The sequence below is a fragment of the Miscanthus floridulus genome, chromosome 5, assembly GCF_019320115.1.
Source record: "Miscanthus floridulus cultivar M001 chromosome 5, ASM1932011v1, whole genome shotgun sequence".
NCBI classification, from domain to species: domain Eukaryota; kingdom Viridiplantae; phylum Streptophyta; class Magnoliopsida; order Poales; family Poaceae; genus Miscanthus; species Miscanthus floridulus.
The window spans coordinates 16,472,854-16,490,575 of record NC_089584.1 but is presented as its reverse complement, the minus strand read 5'-3'; the positions used below and the strand labels follow the sequence as shown (position 1 = coordinate 16,490,575).

Here is a 17,722-nt window from a genome sequence, read left to right as displayed (position 1 = left end):
TACTGTCTAGATCTTCTTGTGTCATCAAGTCCAAAACGAGTTACTTGCATTGCCTGGAAGAAAATGATTGGATGTAACATTGAGGCCCAGTCACAGTTCACAAGAATACATCCTTTCAATCCCTCGTGCTCATCGTCCTCGGAAGGTCTCGGGCCATTTTTCTCCTTTCATTCATCTAATCATCTTCAGAGCCAGAACATTATTTAGATAGTAGTTTTCCAGGGAATACAGAAATCTTGTGTGTGCGCACACACAACAAATTTCCTGCTTGAGTAGCCGCTCTGACTTACCGGATACAAATATACAGACACCTAAGAACGGGCAGATGATTAGCGCTACACTGACATTTTCGAGTTGAAGATAGCATGTTTAGCTGATTACACATGAACGGGCAGATGATTACACACACGAGAAATCCAAGCAGGCAAGCACTAACTATTTATACCTAAACAAATATACAGACACCTCAGAACAGCAGCACGAAAGCTACGGGTTAGTTCACAGGCCACGTCAGTTTTTAGGCCAGGAGTGGCAATAGCACCACAGTGGCATAGTCCACAGGACCACATGCCATATATACATGATGCATACCCAGGCCTGGATCAGGTTATCAAGTCCAACAATGTTCATCTGAATAGATTTCCAGTGTCACTGAGCCCAACTCTTTTAAGAAGAGAGATTCTCCTCATCATCACTGATTTCATTCATCAACTCGGTAATGTCTTCTTTCATTTTTCCAGTGACTTGGCAAGCGGAATCCCGGTCAGACAAAGCTTGTGCAAGACTGCTTTTGTTTGCCTCAAGTTCAGCTTGGACTACCTTCAGACTCTCTTCAGCAGTCTCTCTCAGCAGATATGGCTTCCAATATAGCTTTTGTGGCTCTCAGAACCTTCTCAAGTTTTTCGCCATCTTCGATTTTCTGCTGACTAAAGTCCTTTTTATTTGAACAGCTCTCCTCTCCCGGATAAGCCTTCGGTGCAGCAGATAAGGACTATTATGGTAAGAATCACAGAACTAGTGATTGAATTAGGAAAACTCACACTTAATCTCTTCTTTTTGATTGGCAAGTTCAGCATCCTTGGCTTGAATGGAGTCAGCACTCACAACCTGCTGTGTCAAGCTTAACAATTGAGAAATTAAGGCTTTGATCTGGATTTTTGGATCTGAACCAGCAGCCACAACGGAAGAAGCCTCGATCTTGTTACCTTCTGACAACAGGGCTGTGACATAATAAGACTGGTCACGATCAAATACACTATTTTTTTGCGAACGTGCAACATGACACGTATTTCATTAAGAGGGTAAAAATAGACCAACTACACTATCAGATTGGTTAGAACTTAGAAGACATATGAGACTCATATAAACTCACACAAGATTAAACATTACTAATCATAGCTGAGAAGAAAAGAACCTGCAATAGCTATATAAATTTCAGCATCATTTTTTTAGGTTTGATGGGACTGGATCAATTGCAAATATGTAATACATGGCATAAATAGAACCAATGCTTTACTCTATTTTAGTGAATTTTGAGCAGCTTCACATGACCAGGCGTACAAAAAGGGGGCATGTAAAAGATTGTATACCTTCATCAGACGACTTAAGCTGAGGATATGGAAAGTCCATTATGCTATACAGCCCTAAGAATTGCAGCAAGTCCTTTCTCTTAGCATCAGTCTGAATTTCCAGAATCTCCATAATCTAGATTGATAGCAAGAGAAGTTAGTGCAAATTAAACATTTCTACTTTACCTCAATTTATTTAACATTCACAAACTTCTAATGATCCATGATCTCATTTTGATTGAACTGGATTTCCATATGAAGATAGGAAGCTGTAAGGGCAGGCTACATCTGTAGTACAAGTGTAATAAATATAAGAGGTGTATTGTTGTGATTATCTTCTTCTTAAAGCTTACATTCTTATGGAGATCATCATCATTCTTGGCTTCCATCTCCTCATTCCCCTTGGTCAGGCCAGCGTTCCTTGCCTGCAGCTCCTTGTTCTGCTTAGTTAGGTCTTCATTCTCGGCCTGCAGCTCCTTGTTCTGCTTCGTTAGGTCGTCATTCTTGGCCTGCAGCTTCTCGTTCCGCTTTGGCAGGCCATCATTAATGGCTTCCAGCTCCTCAGTCCGCTTCTTCAGTAAGTCATTCTTAGCTTCCAGCTCCTCACTCCGCTTCATCTGGCAATGCACCTCTTTCACCTTCACAGCCAGATAGTCGATGGAGACCTGGTAGTCGAAATGCCATCAGATTAGGTATCCAACTACGCCGCTTAACCACAAAGAACATTAGAGACGAAGTAGATAAACTAAACTGCACGGTCGAGAAAATTGCAAATACAGGACGCCGAAACAATGCGCTTCGTTATTATAGGACTTCAAACATCGACTTCGCTAAAATGACCATTGAAACGTTGGTACTTTGTTATACATGGCATTTGATCTTTTTAATCACTTTTCTCAACTAAAATATATATATTTTGCCATAATGTGATTGTATTGCCCTCAGGGCTTCAATTGACGTGGGATGGGGCTGCTGGCCCCGGGTAGGACTGCAACAAGAACGTCGACGTGTTTGATACATCATGGCTCGCATCAACGCTTATTCCCTAGCGCTCCTGCTCTTTTGCTACGTTTTGTCAGGTGCAGCTGAAGCGGCGTACAATGTCGCCGGTTTGGGAGCGAAGCCCGACGGCCTCGTCCGGCGCGTTCGCCAGTGCCTGGTCTGCCGCTTGCCGGTCACGGGAGCCGGCGACCGTGCACGTGCCGAACGGGCACTTCCTGCTCAGCCGTGCGGCCTTCACTGGCCCATGCTCCAGCAGGGTGACGCTTCAGGTCAATGGTACGCTTGTTGCGCCATCAGGCTACACCAGCGGCGGGGACGACGGCTGGATCGTGTTCGACCACGTCGACGGCCTCACCGTGTTGGGCGGCACCGTCGACGGCCGCGGCGAGGCGCTGTGGGCGTGCAAGGCTGCCGTGCCGGGCACGGCGGGTGCCCCAGTGGAGCAACAGTGAGTTGCCATATCACATCACATGCATCTTATTCTTGCAAGTGCATGCTGAAGTGCAAACATGCATGACACCATAAAGTGTTCCTCTTGATCGACTTGGTGCGTCACCAGTCGCTGAAGGTGCTGAACTCGAGGGACGTGGTGATCAGCGGCCTGACCTTGGTCGACAGCGAGCTGTACCACGTCGTGAACGACGGCTGCGAGGGCGTCACGGTGCAGGACGTACAGATCGTCGCGCCGAGAAGCAGCCCCAACACGGACGGGATCCACGTGCAGGTCTCGTCCCAGGTCACGGTCACCTGGACCAGCATCCAGACCGGGACGACTGCGGCCAGCAGCCACATTGAAGCCTGAGGACAATGCGGTCACATCATGACAAAATATATGTATTTTAGTTGAGAAAAATGATTAAAAAGACCAAATGTCATGTATAACAAAGTGCTAACGTTATAAGAGTCGTTTTAGCGAAGTCGATGTTTGGAGTCCTATAATAGTGAAGCGCATTGTTTCGCGTCCTATAATTGCAATTTTCTCGCCTTGCTTGCCACTGCCTGGTGGGGAACGGGGGTTTTGTGAGTTGTGACCTCCCAGTCCACGGCTCCTGCCCACAGCGCACCCATCACTGATTCACTGTACAGCCCTCATCAAAAGTTATTTACTTGTTACTAGGCGGTACCCCACGCTTCGCCGTGGGTATGGTGACTATAACAATTCTTGCATTGAAAAAAAATAATCATTATGTAATAAGCATATTACATTCGGAGCTTGAACACCTGAAGTAAAGGCAACACTTTGAACCGGGGGGGGGGGGGAGGATATTTTTGTGCCTACTGTATCTAGTGTTGACATAGATATGAATTGTCCAAAGCAAGGGTCTGGAATTAACAATGGCAAATCTTTTTGCATACCAGTAAGAAGAATTGACTGAGAGGATGTCACAGCACACCATGCAATATTGCCTGACGGCTCATTTAAGAGAATGGAAGGATTATGTTGATGGGTGCAACAGGGGGAGGCGGTACGGAGGCTGTTCGGCAGGACTGAAAAATAAGTCAAAATATTATTTATTATGAGAGAAAAATACTCTTCTGTCTGAAAACACTGTTCCTATAAACAGTGCCTCTGTGAGTGCGCTGGCTAGCCCAGCCCCAGCCGGCCAGCCAGCCGAACGCGCTCATGGTTTGAAGGGCTCATTTCAGAATTCAGACTACAAAGTTAGTAAGGAAAAATTAGGAGGGGACGGTCCGTAGGGGCTGTCAAAGTGTACGGATACAACTAACATTGCCGTGAGGTGGCGGATGTAGTAGCCATATGTTTCTGCCATGGATCGGCATGAGCAACATCCGGGCGTGGTATTTCTGAGTAGGGGCATAAATAGTAAGCCACAAACTGTGAATGTGATAGGAAAAAGAAGGAAAGGAAAATAAAATAAGGTATCATGGTTTGAATAAGAAACATGAACATGATGGGTTTCATAACATATCCATTAGGGCTAGCGCTTTACAATCAGGAATTATGAAACAGAGCAAGCAAAATACAAGTGGAGAGATGAAAGGAAAGAAATAGGTAAGCGATAATACCAGTAGGCTGAGCAGCTAGGCGACGGCGCGTAGAGCGTCTTATATGAAAAGTTGTTGGGAAGTCATCAGGAATGTCCAAATTGGTCCCACTAAATGCGCCATGAACTGTATGAGAAACAATAGACTCTGTAAAGAAGTGAAGGAAAGTAATTTTATATAAGTGAAGCAGAAGAACTACACTGCTAGGAGCACACATTCAGACATATAGCATGTATTAACCTGGAGCTGACAAAGGTGTGAAAGACCGGTTTCGTTTACGTTGCGCATTACATGGTAATGTGTCAGCTACCGTAGCGACACGGCCCAAGATGGAGCACCCGGAGTCCGGCCCAGAGGACGAAGGCCCAGAAAGCCCAACCCGCGAGTGGTCGGCGAGCAATGGGCTTGATCGGTGCGGCGCTTGCAGGCGCGATTGAGGCTGAGCCTCTGTAATGATATAGTGACCGAGAAGTGAGGAGGACGGTATCATCTGATTTGTAAAACTCGGAACCGTTTCTAAAGGAAGAACTCGTCTGTCGCTGCCTCTGCTTTCTCCTTCTTCTTCCTCCTCCGGTTCTACTTCCCAGCTCTTCCGTTCCAAGCTTCCGTTTCTCACAAGTGGTATCAGAGACACCGATTCTCGGCCATAGTCGGGTTCCGCGCTCTCCAGCCATCGATTGCTCGCACTTCCCTAGATTTGGTTGGTCTAACCCTAAATCGAAGCTGTGAGCTGCAGTATCCTTTGGGGATTCCGTAATTCCAGTCCCGAAGTCGCAATTGGTGCTGTGTTCCACCGATCTGGATCCTGCCCTCGTTCCCACCCACGACCACTACACCCGTTTTCAACGTCACCGTGGTGCCATGGGTCCGGACCAGAAGGCCCTGCTGGCCGAGCTCGACAAGCGATTCACCGCCTAGGACAAGCACTTCGATGGTCTGGAGTGGAAGCTCGACTCCACGGTGGCGAACCTCGATTCCACGGCGGCGTCTTCTTCCACCCGTCTAGATGCCTTGGAGTCTGCAGCCAAGGTGTTCGACGAATGGCGCCCGGGCGTCGACGGCGTCATCGACGACCTTCGCCTCGAAGTCACCAAGCTCGCAAATCTCAAGCTCGAGGTGGGGAAGATCTCCAAGTACATGGAACGCTCCATGGTGGACGGGTCGTCCGCAACTCCCGGGGTGATAGCGACAGCGCCCGTCACCAAGTCTGCTTCGGCTCCTGCATCGCCCTGCGCTTCGCTCCGCGACGCCAAGCCCGTCGTCACTCCGCACTTCAGAGCTGCCGGCTTCGGCGACATTCTGGCTGCCCTGCGCCCATTTGCGGGATATGCAGCCCCTCGGCCCAGCGGGCACCGCGTTGACATCAGGAACCGGGATGGTGCATTCGGAGTGGTTACCACTCTGATTCCACCTCCCGGCAAGGGTACGTTTCCTTGCCCTCCTTTTTCCCCGCATCCCTTACCTAGTCCTCCCCGGCCCTCGCCACCTCGTCCACCTCAGCCACACCTAGGGGGTTCGTACGAGTCCAGCTTCCAGGGGGGTTTGGGGGCGGTCATACCGGCAAGCTGCCTAAGTTTGATTTCCCAAAGTTCGAGGAGGATCATCCCAAGCTATGGATCAAGCAAGCCATTCAATATTTTGAACTATATCAGGTTGAGTCCGTGGTTTGGGTGCAAGCGGCCACTATGCACTTTCATGGTGCAGCCAAACGTTGGCTCTCTTCTGTTGAGGATCAGCTTGCGACAATTTCTTGGTCTGAATTTTGTTCTCAATTACTTTTGCGCTTTGCCAGGGATGAGCACGAGCTCTTGTTACGTCGCTTGTTCCAAATTCGGCAAACCGGCCCTGTTAATGACTACATCCATCAGTTCGTTGCTCTAGTCGATGATCTGAAAGCCTATACCAAACACCAAGACCCTCTTTACTATACCCAACGTTTCTTGGATGGCTTGCGTGATGATATCAAAGCTGTTCTTCTTGTTCAATATCCTTCTACTTTGGATACTGCTTGTGTTCTCGCTCAATTGCAGGAAGAAGCGCTGGGACTCAACAAGAGGCCGGTTCGGCGTTTGGACATTCCACCTACATATAAGCCGGCCTGGCCTAGCGGCTTGGCGCTGCCTCAACCGCCGCTGAAGCTTGCTGATGGTGACAGTAAGCGGCTGCCCCAAGCTCTGCCATCCTCGGCGGAGGACAAATTCAAAGCATTACGCGCCTCTCGCCGTGCCCAGGGTCTGTGCTTCCGCTGTGGTGCCAAGTGGAGCCGTGAACACAAATGTTCTGACCTGGTGCAGTTACATCTGGTGCAAGAATTGATGGACTTATTTCCGGAGTCTGATGCAGCCGAGTGCTCTGAGGATTCACCCCTGGCCGATCAGATCATGATGCACCTCTCGGTGGCAGCAGCAGTGGGCTCAGCTTCCCCCAAGACATTCAGCTTGTCTGGCCACATCCAAGGTCACCCTCTGTCAATTTTGGTAGATTCCGGTTCGTCTCATACCTTTTTGAACTCTGCCGTGGCTCAGTCGCTCAGCGGCATCCAGACTCTTCCGTCTCCAGTTCAGGTGCAGGTTGCTAATGGGGCCATTTTACAATGCACATCCTTCTTGTCTGGTGCTCGTTAGTCAGTGCAGGGCTGTTCCTTTCTCACTGATCTTAAGCTGTTGCCCCTCTCCTCTTATGATATGATTCTGGGTCTCGATTGGCTAGCCAGTTTTAGCCTGATGCAAGTTCACTGGGCTCAAAAATGGATATCCATTCCGTACGAGGGAGCTACAGCTATATTGATTGGAGATTCTGCAGATCTCCCAGTGGGCTCTGTCATTCAGATCTATCTGGTACAGCCTGATGAGTCTTCCCAGTCATCTTCAGCATTGCATCCAGTTGTGTCTGCATTGTTGGATGAATATGCTCATCTCTTTGAGCCAGTTTCACGATTGCCTCCCAGCCGGCACTGTGACCACTCCATTCCTCTGATCCCCGAGGCTCCTCCAGTCTTTGTGCGGCCTTACCGGTATGCCCCTGTTTTGAAAACAGAAATTGAGAGGCAAGTTAAGGACATGCTTCAGCAGGACATTATTTAGAAGAGCACCAGTTCTTTTGCCTCTCCGGTTATTTTAGTCAAGAAAAAGGATCAGTCATGGAGGTCTTGCGTCGATTACCGTCAGCTCAATGCAATAACAGTCAAAGGCAAATATCCTGTTCCAGTTATCGAGGAATTACTAGATGAGTTGTCTGGCGCGGCTTATTTCACCACATTGGATTTACAGTCCGGCTTTCACCAAATCCGCATGAAATCGGGGGATGAATTCAAAACTGCCTTCCAAACACACTTTGGTCAGTTTGAATTTTGGGTTATGTCCTTTGGCCTCACCGGCGCTCCAGGGACCTTTCAAGATGCCATGAACACAACTCTTGCTCCTTGTCTCCGGCAGTTTGTCTTGGTCTTCTTTGACGATATCCTAGTCTACAGCTGAACCTGGGAGGACCACCTCGTGCATGTGCGCACTGTGTTTGAGCTGCTGTCTCAGGATCAATGGAAGCTAAAAATGTCCAAATGCTCCTTCGCTCAGACCAAGCTTTCATACCTCGGTCATGTTATCAGTCCGGCCGGTGTGGGTATGGACCCATCTAAGATTGAGTCTATTTCCTCTTGGCCAACTCCCAGTTCTGTCAAAGAACTTCGTTCCTTCCTGGGGCTTGCTGGCTATTACCGCCGCTTTGTTCGCCACTTTGGCATCATTGCCAAACCCCTGACCACTCTCCTAAAGAAACACTCCTTGTTCATTTGGACTCTTGATCACGACTCTACCTTCTAGACCTTAAAAACTGCCCTCTGTCAAGCTCCAGTCCTGGCTCTTCCCAATTTTGCTAAACCTTTTTCCATTGAAACAGATGCATCAGAGTTGGGTGTCGGTGCTGTCCTCATGCAAGACGGTCACCCCCTGGCATTCCTCAGTAAAGCTTTGGGCTCCAAGTCCCGTGGCCTATCCACTTATGAAAAAGAATTCATGGCCATCTTGCTGGCTGTACAACTGTGGCACCCTTACTTGCAGTTCTAGGAGTTTGTGATTCTTACCGATCAGAAGAGCTTGACCCAACTCACTGATCAGCGGCTGCACACTCACTGGCAACAACGGGTTTTCTCCAAACTGCTTGGCCTCCAATACCGCATTGTCTACCGCTCAGGCTCATCCAACAAGGCAGCGGATGCCCTGTCTCGCCACCCCTCTCCTCCAGCTGTGTGTGCGTCCGTCTCTTCTTTGGTACCCTCCTGGATTTCGGCAGTTTTGGCCAGTTATCGACAGGATTCTTTTGCTACTTCCTTGCTCACCAAGTTGTCGGTGGACTCAATGGCTGTACCTCACTATTCCCTACAGTCGGGCTTACTCCGTTACAAGGGTCGCGTCTGGATTGGTGATGACCCGGCATTACAACAGCAACTTATCTCCCAGTTCCACTCTAGTTCCTGGGGCGGTCATTCTGGCATTCCAGTCACATACATGAGGATCAAACAGTGTTTTGCATGGCGCGGTATGAAAACTGCAGTGAAGCATTTTGTGCAGTCTTGTGCCATCTGTCAGCAGTCCAAGTATGACAGAACCAAATCGCCAGGTCTCTTGCAGCCCTTGCCGGTTCCCGATTCGGCGTGGCAGGTGATATCGTTGGATTTTATCGAGGGACTACCTTTATCACAATCATTCAACTGTGTGCTGGTAGTAGTGGATCTTCTAACAAAGTATGGCCATTTCATTCCCCTCCGTCACCCTTTCACAGCTGTCATAGTTGCTAACTCCTTCTTCCAGCATGTCTATCGCTTGCATGGCCTTTCGAGCTCTATCATTTCGGATCGTGACCGTATCTTTACAAGTCATTTTTGGTCAGAGCTGTTCAAGTTGGCTGACGTCTCCCTTTGCCGCAGCACAGCTTATCACCCCCAATCAGATGGTCAGACCGAGCGAGTTAACCAGTGCCTAGAAACTTATTTGCGCTGCTTTGTTCATGCCTGCCCCAACAAATGGAGCCAGTGGCTGCCCTCTGCGGAATTCTGGTATAATTCCTGTCACCATTCGGCCATCGGTCGCTCACCCTTTGAGGCGCTCTATGGTTATCCTCCGCGTTTCCTGGCTCTCGATGTGTCTGCTGGCTTGCATCCGGACGTTATTGACTGGACTTCCGACCGTCAGTGGATGGACCAGCTTCTTCAGCACCACCTCAACCGGGCCAAGCAATGGATGAAGAAACAATCTGATCAACACCGATCCGAGCGCAGTTTTAAAGAAGGTGATCTCGTCTACCTCAAGTTGCAGCCGTACGTCCAAACTTCTCTGGCTCCACGTTCTCATCAGAAGCTTGCTTTCCGCTTCTTCGGACCATTCCGGATTCTGGCACGAATCGGCTCAGTGGCTTATAAGCTAGACTTGCCTGCTCACTCGGCGATACATCCGGTCTTTCATGTCTCACAACTGAAGCAGGCTATTGGGGCCAAGCAGCAGGTACTCCCCACTCTACCATCTGACTTCGCCATTCACTTGGCTCCAGAACAGGTTCTGCAGATGCGTATGGTCGTTCGTGGGTCTTCGTCTATACCTCAGGTACTTGTCAAATGGAACAACTTGCCGTCGGAATTGGCTACCTGGGAAGATTTTGAAGCTGTTCGCCAGGAGTATCCCCGCTCCACTGCTTGGGGGCAAGCAGTATTCCAAGGGGGAGGGGATGTCAGCTACCGTAGCGACACGGCCCAAGATGGAGCACCCGGAGTCCGGCCCAGAGGACGAAGGCCCAGAAAGCCCAACCCGCGAGTGGTCGGCGAGCAATGGGCTTGATCGGTGCGGCGCTTGCAGGCGCGATTGAGGCTGAGCCTCTGTAATGATATAGTGACCGAGAAGTGAGGAGGACGGTATCATCTGATTTGTAAAACTCGGAACCGTTTCTAAAGGAAGAACTCGTCTGTCGCTGCCTCTGCTTTCTCCTTCTTCTTCCTCCTCCGGTTCTACTTCCCAGCTCTTCCGTTCCCAGCTTCCGTTTCTCACATAATGTCTCTGCACGAGGCAGCACCATGGCATCGTTGAACATTGGATCATGTATGTTTTGATGGGACAATATATGTAAACTAAAAGATGAAAAGATGAGGTGCTATACCAGTAGGCTGAGCAGGTAAGCGACGACATGCAGAACGTTTTGATGGGACATGGAAGGTTGTAGGAAAGTCATCAGCTGTATCACCTGCCAATGTTGTATGAAGCGGCAAGGTAACAATATCAGCGCAAATCCTCAATAGTAAGAAAAATGACGCAGACGAGATGGAAAGTACACATAGTTATACAGGAAACCACTAACCAGGAAGTAAAGAAGATATACAGGAAACTACTAACCAGGAAGTAAAGAAGCGGCGGAAACATGTCTGTGTCTGCAATGTGTATTAGGTGTTGGTGCGTCAATAGGGGTTGACATTGGCCTATCGCTGCAGGTTCGATACCGTAGGAAGCATTAGAGGCTGTATGAAACATCAGGCATCCAATGCTAACTCTTAGATTAGGTAAAAGTTGATTGCAGCCATAGAAACTATAGAATGGAGGCATAATAACAAAGGGGTAACTGAATACGAAGCAGAGAGCGGTTGGAAGCGAGAACAACGAAAAAAAGGGTGTAAATAGGCGCACTTCACCACGCCCATAGGGGATGGGCATGGCAATGTACAGATAAGTTTGGTTGATGGGAGCAGTAATCAGCACCAGAATATATCGACCACAAGTACTATTTCAGGTCGACAACGACCACATATATCGTAGCCATAGAACTATATTACAGGTAACATTATACTTGTCTCATATGTTTTTAGAAGAAAAATACTATAAGTACATCGATACAAATTCAGAGCAGAAACTGTCGACATTCTTGAAACTACCTCCTAACAAAAAAACAGATGATTTGTATGAGTTATAATGAGTCCTACTAAATGGGTAACTAGGGTGTACTTAGTGCTTCTTTTTTTACCTATAAACAACACAAACAATATATGCACAAGCAGTCTAACAAACCTCGAACACCCAATGGGTTACCAAATTCGTACCTATGTGTATGTTCAAAAAAGGAAAGGGGGATATAACTATACAGTCAGAAATCAGCAAGGGTAGTGAAAGGACTAGATGCCCTACCAGAGTTGCTGCGAAGGTTGTAGGGATGGAAGAGCGGAGGGCGAGGCTTAGAGAAGCGGCGGCGGGTTTAATTTGGTTCCCAATTTTTTAAAATTACCGCTTTAGTCGTCAAGTTTACTTTTGAGCTCTGATTAAGTGATAACTATCACCTTTGGGCTCTCATAACTGGCCCCGCTTGCTTGGAGGAATTATAGAGAAATTTGTGAGAGAAAAACATTGTTCCGGATAAAAAAAAGAAGCAAATCAAGCCGGATTTAAGGGCACGCGAGCGGGGCCACTATCAGTGACTGATTCAATCCTAAAACTTTCTTTTCGGGATCAATTTCATGTATGAATTATCGAAGTGACCGCTAGACATAACACTTTTCTTTTTAGTTCATTCTCATCAGCTCTGAAGATAGAAAACCTCTAATGATTATAAGGTGACATGATTCGCTGATTGTAAAGCGGCACGATTCAATGATTACACATGAACGGTCAGATGATTACACACACGAGAAAGCCAAGCAGGGGCAGGCACTAACTATTTACACCTGAACAATAATAGCAGCTCCAAAGATTATTCAGTGCTCAGTTCAACGATCGCACAGGTTTTAGGACGCCTGCGGCAACAGCACCACATGCACAAGCATATGAACATGATGCATAGCTAAATCTTGATTTCGAGCACTTATTATGCCAGACTACCACTAACTAGGGGATCGAGCAGCACCCGACTGACAGAACAGCATAAAGACGCTACTTATTAGCTTCACGGCCTCAGGGCGGCTCCTCAGCCCCTCCTGCGCTTGGTCGTCGTGTCAATCTGACTGAACAGGTACTTGAGCACCTCCTTCATCGTCGCCTTCCGGCCTTTCCTGAAGTTCCAGAGCTCGGGGACAACATACCTCCCGCTTGGGTTATACTCATTTATCTCCATCAGTGCGGTCTTCACCGCATTGCACACATCATCGCCGAACTCGATCCACAGGAACTTCAGTTTTGTATCATCGTCATCCAGAACTTCCTGCAACGAATGAGGATGAATATGATTTCCGAACAAATACTAATAGGTTCTATAAACATTAAAGATAACACATAGCTGGACAGAACTGAGCAAGTACCTTATTTTCTCCGTTAACCTCAACCATCTTAAAAGGATGCCAGGATGGCTTCTTTAGTTCATCCTGCCAATTTGAGACTAGCTCTGCTGCTTTGACCTGGTATTCATTGTTTCCATATTTTCTCTTACATGCATTTAGGAAAGGCTTTTCATCGAGTTCCCCCATTCTTTTGATCCCAATAGCTGTCCGCCCATTTAGCTCTTCCTCCAAACCCTGATCATTGTGAAAATCATTTCATCATTTAAAATCATTTTATGAACATCAACTTGGTAGAGGGATTGTTAGGTGCATGGTAGAGAAAATAGGCAGTACCTTTATCAGTTCTTTTCGGGCTTCTTGTAGCTCATCATTACTTTCACGCTCTTTTCTCACGAGATCCCCACTCAAATCCTCCAGGCGCTTCTTTTCATGCTCAAATCTTACACTCAGCTTCTCCATCTTCTCATGGATATCTCCCCCGTCATCATCTCCCTCTAAATGTTTCATCACTTGGAGTGTACCATTCAACCGTTCTACTTCGAGCTCAAGCTGCTGCTTCTCATGCAGCTCCTTTTCTAGCTGAAGCATTCTAGCAAGTACATCTTCCTTTTCCCTCTGATGGTATTAAGGTGTATCAATCCTCATCTCCAGATTATACAGAAACATGTACAAAACAACATTAAGAAAAGTGCAAAGTGCAAACCTCCTGGTCGGCCAATAGCTTCAGAACATCTGCATCAGCCCTCTGCTGCTCTATGCTAGCTAGCTCAAGTTCACTATTATCATATTTTGCCTGTACATTTCAGAAGAGAAACACACAAAAAAATGTAGAAGATACTGCAGCATGAACTTATGCTATCATAATGATATGTTCAGGCTGTTATTTTTTTCAGTTTATATGCACACAACACAATTAGGTTGTAGAAAGAAACCTGGTGTCCTTGGGGAAATGCCATAGAATTAAGACGATAAAATACTTGACAGCAATGTGTCCCTTGTCAAAATTAAAGTATTGATGATATATCATTTTAAAAACAACCTTTGTAAAAAAAATAGCAAATAACTATGAAGTCGCTGTTTTCATGCTAAAGTCAGACAGACAAATAAAAGATTGTTTGACACCCCCATAAATCTAGATTAGAGCACCATATACATAGTACTTCAGAAGAGGTTACATGTGCATAGCTTAGTGCTTCACTTGTATAGTTGTTTAGCTTACCTTCTGCTTCTCATCATCGAGTGTCTTCCTGTCATTAGCATTCTCAGCTGACATTTTTTCAAGATCCTTAGCTCGTAAGTTCAGTTCTCTCCTCTTATTTTCTAAGTCAATCCTCAAGTTTTCATTCTCTTGGAAAATCCGAAGAGCATTTTCTCGAGCCCTGCGATGAAGATTGCGCATTTCTGAAAAAGAGGATATAAAACTTATAAGATAAATGACTTCTAACAGAGAAAATTTGCTTTGTTGATTTTGTAAAGCCAAGAAATTAGAGCACTCAAAAGTGAAGATTGGGGGGGGGGGAGGGGGGGTGTTCGTACATGTAACCAAAAAGTTCATCTTTATCAGGTAAGCCTTTAGTCTTGTCTTACTGATAAATATAATATAATGCTAAAGCATATAAGGCATGGAGTAATTTCATGCATCATAATATTATCTCAATAAGTCCTGCATCGTCTAACCAACCCATAAAGTCTTTTCTCCAAATAAATAATCCATGAACAATATAAAGAGGGAACAAAAAACAAAACAAATAGTTTCAGGACTTCCATGAAAAAATATATAAAACGTAAAGTACAAGACAGAGTTAACACGTGGATATACTCTAGACATGACTAGACATGTCAAGCATGCAGGAAAAACTCTAAACCATCAAGTAGAACCGAAGGAAAGGGAGAAAAATTGCACAGATTACCTTCATTGTATGCCTCATGCAGTTTCCTGTTGTCCTCCTCAAGCCTTGAGATTGAGAGTTCTGTTGCATTCTTCTTTGTCTCCAAATCCTGCAAGTATCGGTTCTTTTCCTCGATCTGGGATGCCAGTATTGCCACCATCTCCCCTGATTTCTCTAATTCAGTCTTGGAAACCTCATCTATTGTTTTCAGGACGGTGTGCTTTCTCAAGAATCTTCCTACCACACTCGTTGCATCATAGTCCTCAGCTCGGGCAACCCACCCATAAACCTTGACCTCACCTTCGCTGCCATCTCCCTCCGAGGAGCCTAGACCACTATCTCTCGTCTCAAATTCCTTCTTCCCTAGCTTATTGACGCCGAAATGGTTCTCAAGCGTAAGCGCGTCATTGAATCCACTCCAATCATTGGTAAACCTCACGATTGCAAAGGTTTCTGTGACTTCCATCTCATCGACAAACAAAGGCACAACCTCAACCAAACTAAACATGGCTACTCTATCAGCAAACTCCTCAGGATTGAACCCTGCCCCGGCTGCAAGAACACAAGCCCACGGCCAAGCAAACCTCTCAACCACCTGCGGCGGACCCACTTTCGCCGCCACTGAACTGGATCCAGCAGTATCTCCATTAGCCTTGGCCTTCCCATCGCCATTGGCGCTGCCATTCTGATCAGCAGGGGTGGTTGTAATGGCACCTTGAATGCCAGTGATACCGACGAGGTCTTCCGCGAAGTCCGGATCGGTGCGGACAAAGCGCGCGAAGGCGCGGTGGTTGGCGCGCTCGCGGCCGTGGCGGCGGTGCTTGCTGGAGACGCCGATGCCGTCGGCGTGCTGGAGGAGGTCCTTGATCTTGTACCCCTGCTTCTTCTTGCCGGGGCAGAAGGGGCAGCGGAAGGTGCCGTCCGGGTTGCGCACCCGGTGCTTGCCGGACTTGAGGAGGCCGAACGACTTCTCCTCGTAGTCGCTCTCCGCATCCGAGTCGTCCTCGTCGGGGTCGTCGGAGTCGTCCTCGGCCGCGGCAGCGTCCGCCTCGGCCTCCTCGTAGGGGTCTATGTAGTCGTCCATGTCAAGATCCATCGCCGGAGCTCGGGGATTCAGCAGATAAGATTCCTGTACACAAGAACAGCCGTTCTTTGTTGAATCTTTCGAAGGAAAGAGGGGATTTTCTCCCAAATGTGCGGATCCAGGCATCCAAAAAGTGTAATGGGAGGACCGGAGAACTCACCTTTTCCCCCGAACTGGAGCACAGTCGCTGCGAATGGCAGCGAAACCTGATGCAATTGGCCGGAGAAAGCCCTGGCCAATATCAAGCCGGCGGCGATTTCGCGTTCTCTCGCACAGGATTGAACGCAACGACGCCGCCCTAGCTGGATCTATGGTGGCATGGCGGAGTCGGATGCGGCGAGCAAGGCAAAACCTCCACTCGGAAACGATTTAGCCCTGTCCGCTTACCTATATTTTGGCTGTTCGGTTTTTTTTTTTTTCAGCCGGTATTTTTCTCCGTTCAGCTGGAACAGTATTTTTAAAATTCTGTCTACCGAACGGAGGTAAGAGCAGCACCTGCATTCAATCCCGATCCAATTATTATCAGTTTAGCACAGCGCTGGCCGCTGGGGTTTTGGGTGGGGGACTGGGGAGCGCACGGGAGAGAAGAAAAAGCCACTGCTGCTTCGACCGCTTTGGGAGCCGTCCCTAGGACCGGGATTCGAGGGCTCTTAACTTTTTCTGTCTGCCATTTTCAAGATGATTTTTGTCGTTTGCCTGTGTCGATTTTATTTATTTTTTCCTAATTTTTTTGAGAAAGGCCGAACTTTTAAAATTGGAAGGGTTACATCATTTGATACTAATCATCGTTTAATACTAATCTTACAGCAAAATCAGAAATATGTCATAGTAACATTGTTAACGACAAAACATTACAAGCATGTTTTGCTTCTGTTCTCTCTTTATAAAAGCAAACTCAACCTTTTGAAGAGGGTCTAATTTAGAGGAAATACCCAAATTTCTATGAAAATAGTCTAATTTATCTATAAATTTAATGATTCTACATTTTTTCCGTTTTAGGCCAATCTCAATGGTGAGTTTCATGGTGTTGTTACCAAAACTACCACATCAGCTTTTTCTGTTGGTAAATGCGACAACGGGTTTCATTTAGATGATACTATATGAAACTCTCTCTATATCTCTCTCTTTATAATTAACCTGTCTACTTAGTAAATTTGTTGATGTGCCACGGTATAAATAAGAGTGAAACTCTTTTGAAAACCTCCATTGAAATTGACCTATATCATTAGTTGAAAAGGTTTTCTTATAGTTAGAATTCTGGAGAAATTATAGCAGAGATACAACAAAAGATTCATATGAGCTTCTAATCGAAGCTATGGTTAAAATGAAACTAAGTACTCGAGAATGGAATTCAATCTTCATGTAAAGAGTTAGCACTATAAAGGTAATAGTCAAATAAGTCTGCTACAAAATCATGTATCATTTCTTTATTAGTAAATTCAGTTTAATATAAAACAACACATATTTATTATACGAGAAAGCATTGAGATTCTACGCGGAAATGGTTGTATATAGTTAATGAATTAATGACAGAATAAAAGCTTTCTCGTTTTAAATGGGTCATATAATGGTCATTTAATTTATTGATAGAAGAGCAAAATAAAGACATTTCAATAAAATTTATAGCATGATACAACAAATAAATTCTTATCGCCTTTCAAATTAACATTATGTAAATTTCTCTCTATTTTCTACATGGGGTGAAATTTTGGGAGATATGCCCTTTCATCACCCCCCTCTTCGCCCTTCGCCGTCCTTTCGCTCGATCCTTCAAATATTCGTCAAAGCAGCACATTTGCTAAAAGTAGGTGGTGCACCTCGCTCTTGAGTCCCGAGGGCTCTTGAGGGACGAAGGAACGAAGTAACAAGAGCACCAGGCGTCGGGGCTGATAGGCGATGCCATGAGCCTAGACAACGCACTTCGCTCATTCGT

At 46.6% G+C, this 17,722-nt stretch overlaps 2 protein-coding genes and 1 pseudogene across 2 annotated transcripts; 1 reads left to right on the top strand and 2 right to left on the bottom strand.

The window, feature by feature from the left end:
• Positions 1-1,026: 1,026 nt before the first annotated feature.
• LOC136454322 (uncharacterized) lies at positions 1,027-2,185 on the bottom strand. The gene is made up of 3 exons (XM_066454778.1): positions 1,922-2,185; positions 1,590-1,704; positions 1,027-1,220 (listed from the first exon to the last, which is right to left on the bottom strand). Exons 1-3 carry the CDS (start codon positions 2,183-2,185, stop codon positions 1,027-1,029), a joined length of 573 nt encoding a protein of 190 aa, XP_066310875.1.
• A 404-nt stretch (positions 2,186-2,589) lies between these two features.
• LOC136454321 (polygalacturonase-like) lies at positions 2,590-3,372 on the top strand (annotated as a pseudogene).
• An 8,749-nt stretch (positions 3,373-12,121) lies between these two features.
• Positions 12,122-16,228, bottom strand: LOC136451634 (factor of DNA methylation 1-like). Its single transcript, XM_066452324.1, has 7 exons — positions 15,950-16,228; positions 14,727-15,834; positions 14,036-14,217; positions 13,520-13,609; positions 13,150-13,431; positions 12,838-13,050; positions 12,122-12,740 (listed from the first exon to the last, which is right to left on the bottom strand). The coding sequence occupies exons 2-7, from the start codon at positions 15,799-15,801 to the stop codon at positions 12,507-12,509; spliced, it is 2,076 nt and encodes a 691-aa protein (XP_066308421.1). The 5' UTR covers positions 15,802-15,834; positions 15,950-16,228; the 3' UTR covers positions 12,122-12,506.
• Between the last annotated feature and the right edge of the window lie 1,494 nt (positions 16,229-17,722).